Raw genomic sequence first — 5,000 nt, forward strand, 5'->3', positions numbered from 1 at the left:
ACGCGCTATCTCAGAGTGGAGGGGAAGGACATGCAATGCAGGGATGGGGGGCATGAAGGGGGCAAGCCTGGAACATGTGGGTTACTTTGGGGGTGGTTCAAGTGTGGGGTTAAGGAGGGAGAGGATGGGGGTTAGGGGAGGGAGTTCGGGACAGGTGGGGGGTTTGTGGGGAACATGGAGGGAGGTATTGGGGGGTGTAAGGCACTGGGGGTGCTGGGCTGTGGGCAGCGGCCCCCTCACTTCCCCTCCCCTCTCTCCCTTACAGATGTCCCTGACACCGGCCACCCATCCCGACTGCTCAGTGGTGGGGGGTCTCCCCTTCTCCTCGCCCCGGGGGGGCCCCCTGGCTTCCCTCTCCTCCAAGCTCCCACCCCCCACCATTCTCAGCACCGTGCCCCAGCAAATGTTCAGTGACACAGGGGAGGGGAGTGGCGAAGACCCCTGGATGGGGATGATGAGCTTGTCATAGATATCCCGGAATAGAGGGGTTTGGGGGGCAGCCCCCAGATACACACATCTCAGCACTGTGGTGGGACCCCCAGGAGGCCCCCCAAGTTTATTTCACATCCATTCCAGTTGCATTAACAGGCTCCAGACATGCAAATTAACCAAATAAACAGGATTTTGGTATAAAAACCAGTGTCGGGGCGACTTCAGTGACCCCTCATCCCCCCCCCAACACTCCCAGGCCCCCCTGAAATCCCAGAAGCCCTTAGAAGAAAAGCCACAGAATGAGGCTGGTGGTTTTGGGGGACCCTCCTGGTACAAATGACCCTTTTAGAAACCGTCTTGTAAAAAACGGTGCAGAAAAAGGATGCCCCTTTAAGAGCAGGGGTAGGATTTTGACTGCAGACAAAAAAACTCCTTTTAAAGCGGAAGGTGCTAAAGTTGGTCCTTGAAAGGTGGGGGGGTGTGGAGGGAAAGGAGGGGCTAGTTTCCCACCAATTTGAATACTGTTGTGCATAATTATTTTGCAGCAAGTGACAATTTGCATATGAGGCATAGAGGGGTGGAGTCAGTTGCCCCGCCCCCAACCCCGGACCTAACCAAACAGCCCCCCCCGACAGACACAGCACGGAGGGGGTGGGTTTCTTCCCGCCCCCGTGTAAACATGCAAGAGTCCTCGTGCAAAGGGCCCCCGCTCCTGTAAGAGGCGGGCGGGGAGCGGGCGGGGCGGGGGCCAATCAGGGCGCGAAGGCCGAGGATTCTGGGAGCTCGTTGGTCAGCGGATGCCAGCGCTCCCAGCGCTGGTCGGGGGCCTGCAGGCAGCCCAGCCAGTGCCGCAGCCGTTCGCCCTTGGAGCCCGCCCCCAGCGTCGTGCCGCCTGTGGGGAGAGGGCGTTAGGGGTGCCCCAGGCTCAGCCCCCCGCCCCACGGCGCCCTGGGCCCAGCCACCTTGCCCCCGCCCCCCCGGCCGAGCTTGCTCTCCGCCCCACAGCGCCTCTTGCCCAGCCACCCTGTCCCCTGTTAGGCAGCCCCATGGCGCCTCCTGCCAGGCTGCGGCCCCACAGCGCCCCCTGCTGAGCCTGCCCCCGGCGCCCCCTCACCGATGAAGTCGTTGGATTTCCCGATGTCGTAGTCCCAGACTGTGATCTCCAGGGATTTCTGCGCCAGCTCCGATTGGTCAATTTCGTAGAAGAATTCCTGGGCGGGGGGGGAGGTCGGTCAGGCCGGGTTCCCCCCCCCCAGCCTTGCCACCCCCTCCCCACAGTCCCTTGCTCCCTCCCCCAACAGTGGGGGGGCCTTACAGCAAACTGTAGGGGTGCTCTGGGGCTTACCCCCTCCCCCCACGTGGTGCCCCGCCCACCTCGTTATATTCGGGGTTCAGCGTTTTCTTCTTCACGCTTGTTTTGTGCTTCGATTTCTTCTCCATGTCTGGTTTGAGGTACCTGCCCAGAGAGACGCACGATGAACCCAGGAGTCCTGGCTCTCCCCCCGCCACTGCACCCACTCCCCTTCCAGAGCCGGGAGAGAACCCAGGAGTCCTGGCTCCCAGTCTTCCCCCCGCCCCCCTCCCCCCCAGGCCACTGCACCGCACCCCACTCCCCTCTCAGAGGCGGGAGAGAACCCAGGAGTTCTGGCTCCCCCGCCCCCTAGCCACTGCACCCCCTTTCCCCACACCTCAAACTCCCAACTGCCCATGTTTGCCCTGCTGCACCCCTCCCCCCAGCCGAGCACCCCCAGCTCACGTTTTGACGTAGGGGTCGGAGTAGCCATTGACGTCCATGGCGGCCAGGTGGGCGCAGCGCAGAATTCCCACCAGCAGCCCGCGGCGCTCGGAGCTGTACGTCAGCGCCAGCAGGATCCGGCCCCGCTCCTCCAGCTCCCACTGCTCTGCCTGCTCCAACTGGGGGGTGGGGGGCAGCTTGTCAACACCCACATGCTGCCACTGGGGGGAGGGGACCCAGGCATCCGGGACGGCTCCCCAGGGGCCCCGCGGTGCTCCCAGAGCCTGGGACGGGAATGGGACCCAGGCGGCCGGCATAGCTCCCCGGGGCCCCTGCGGTGCTCCCAGAGACACGAACACGGAATGGGACCCAGGCGTCTGGGACGGCTCCCCAGGAACCCCATGGCGCCCCCAGAGACTGGGACGGGAATGGGACCCAGGCGTCTGGCATGGCTCCCCAGGGCTCCTGTGGTGCTCCCAGAAACACGAACAGGAAATGGGACCTAGGCATCCAGCGTGGCTCCCCAGGAACCCCATGGCGCTCCCAGAGACACGAACAGGGAATGGGACCCAGGCGTCCAGCGTGGCTCCCCAGGCGCCCCATGGCGCTCCCAGAGACTAGACTGAGGGATGGGACCCAGGCGTCCGGGACAGCTCCCCAGGGGCCCCGTAGCGCTCCCAGAAACACGAACAGGGAATGGGACCCAGGCGTCCGGGATGGCTCCCCAGGGACCCCATGGCACTCCCAGAGACTAGACAGAGGGATGGACCCAGGCGTCCGGGACGGCTCCCCAGGGGCCCCTACAGCGCTTGCAGAGACTGGGACGGGAATGGGACCCAGGTGTTCGGGGAGGGATAAGCGGCCTGGGGGGAGGGGACCTACCTCTCTGAGGTAACAGGAGATTCCTCGCAGTGCGGCCGACATGGCGGATGGGGAGGCCAGCTGGGTGGGGGGCGGGGGGGGCAGCGGGAGAGGGACAGTCAGAAAAACAGCTCCCTGTACAACACCTGCCCCCCCAGCACATCTGGAAAGGCAGTGACCACTCCAGCACAGCTGGGCAATCTCTGGGGAACATCTGGAAAAGGACTCGAGGCTAAAGCACATCTGGGAGGTGACCCGCGGGAACATCTGGAGCTGGGGCTGCCACTCACTGATATTCCGGGGAGCGAGACAATGTGGGGGCGAGCAGATGCTCTGGGACATGTGGAAAGTATGCGGGTCACATCAGGCACCCAGCGTCAGGGGGGAACATCTGGAACCAGGGAGCGGACACATCTGGGAACCCTTCCGGGGAAGCTCTGGACAGAGGGGTGTGGATCTAGCCTAGGGAACATCTGGAAAGGCTGTAGGTGTGGGGGGAGGGGTGCTGGAAAGAGTCCTCGGTCACATCTGGCACGTCCCAGGGAACCTCGGGAAGGGGGGGCTGTCAGTGCTGGGTCACAGCCGGAAATAGTGGACCACGGTGGTTATTTTACATCCCAGGGGCACAGCTGGAAATGGGATGGCCGCTCAGGCATCGGGAATGTCCAGCAGGGCACATCTGGCCGGGGGAGGGGCCCGGGGTCTCACCGGGATCTGGGGTTCCAGGCAGATGTTGAAATGCTTCTTCTGGGCCGGCTTGAGGCGCCGCAGCGGCACCCGGGTCTCCCCGATGAACTCGTTATGGGTCAGCTTGTCCTCGTCACACACCGAGACCCTGGGGGGAGACGGGGAGTCAGGGGGGCTGCGGGTCGGCAGTGAGGGGTGCCGTGGGGCGGGGGCTGCGGGCCGGCAGTGAGGGGTGCCGTGGGGCGGGGGGGGCTGCGGGCTGGCAGTGGGGGTGCCGTGGGGCGGGGGGGCTGCGGGCCGGCAGTGGGGGCGCCGTGGGGCGGGGGGGCTGCGCGTCGGCAGTGAGGGGTGCCGTGGGGCGGGTGCTGCGGGCCGGCAGTGGGGGCGCCGTGGGGCAGGGGGGCTGCGGGCCGGCAGTGGGGGTGCCGTGGGGCGGGGGGGGCTGCGGGTCGGCAGTGAGGGGTGCCGTGGGGCAGGGGGGCTGCGGGCCGGCAGTGGGGGCGCCGTGGGGCAGGGGGGCTGCGGGCCGGCAGTGAGGGGTGCCATGGGGCAGGGGGGCTGCGGGCCGGCAGTGGGGGTGCCGTGGGGCAGGGGGGCTGCGGGCCGGCAGTGGGGGTGCCGTGGGGCGGGGGGGCTGCGGGTCGGCAGTGAGGGGTGCCGTGGGGCAGGGGGGCTGCGGGCCGGCAGTGGGGGCGCTGTGGGGCGGGGGCTCACCGCAGGGTTTTCCGGGCCATGTCCTCCCTGGTGATGCCCGTGTAGATCAGCCCCTCGTCCCACACCGGGTTGAGCGTGTTCCGCTGCGTTCGTGTCTTCAGCTTGTTGGCCTGGGGGCGGGAGGGGTCAAGCGGCGGGAGGGGCCCACACCAGGGGGCGGGAGGGGCCCACACCAGGGGGCGGGAGGGGCCCGTGCCGGGGGGCGGGAGGGGTCGAGCGGCGGGGGGGGCCCGCACCAGGGGGCGGGAGGGGCCCGCGTGGGGGGAGGAGGGGCCCGCGCCGGGGGGCGGGAGGGGTCGAGCGGTGGGAGGGTCCCACGCCGGGGGGCGGGAGGGGTCGAGCGGTGGGGGGGCCCGCACCAGGGGGCGGGAGGGGCCCGCGTGGGGGGCCCGCGCCGGGGGGCGGGGGGGCCCGCACGGACCGGTCCGGCCGGCGCGGGGTGGGAGGAAGCACCGGGGCCCTGCACAGACCGGAAAGGGCCAGACGCAGCCGGCGGCTCCAGGGCGAACTGGCTAGGCCCAGCTGGCCCCGTGTGGACGGTGAGGGCCTGTACGGACCCGTATGGACCCGG

At 67.8% G+C, this 5,000-nt stretch overlaps 1 protein-coding gene across 1 annotated transcript in view; it reads right to left on the reverse strand.

The window, feature by feature from the left end:
* Positions 1–260: 260 nt before the first annotated feature.
* Positions 261–5,000, reverse strand: part of DOC2A (double C2 domain alpha) — an 11,392-nt gene continuing 6,652 nt past the window's right edge. The window contains exons 6-12 of the mRNA XM_073346459.2: positions 4,430–4,539; positions 3,737–3,863; positions 3,050–3,109; positions 2,189–2,346; positions 1,807–1,888; positions 1,547–1,643; positions 261–1,324 (exon numbers count right to left, since the gene is read on the reverse strand). Coding sequence (XP_073202560.1) covers positions 1,185–1,324; positions 1,547–1,643; positions 1,807–1,888; positions 2,189–2,346; positions 3,050–3,109; positions 3,737–3,863; positions 4,430–4,539 — 774 coding nt within the window. The 3' untranslated portion in view covers positions 261–1,184. The remainder of the gene's footprint in view (positions 1,325–1,546; positions 1,644–1,806; positions 1,889–2,188; positions 2,347–3,049; positions 3,110–3,736; positions 3,864–4,429; positions 4,540–5,000) is intronic.

Source organism: Lepidochelys kempii, chromosome 6 (assembly GCF_965140285.1).
Source record: "Lepidochelys kempii isolate rLepKem1 chromosome 6, rLepKem1.hap1, whole genome shotgun sequence".
NCBI lineage: Eukaryota > Metazoa > Chordata > Testudines > Cheloniidae > Lepidochelys > Lepidochelys kempii.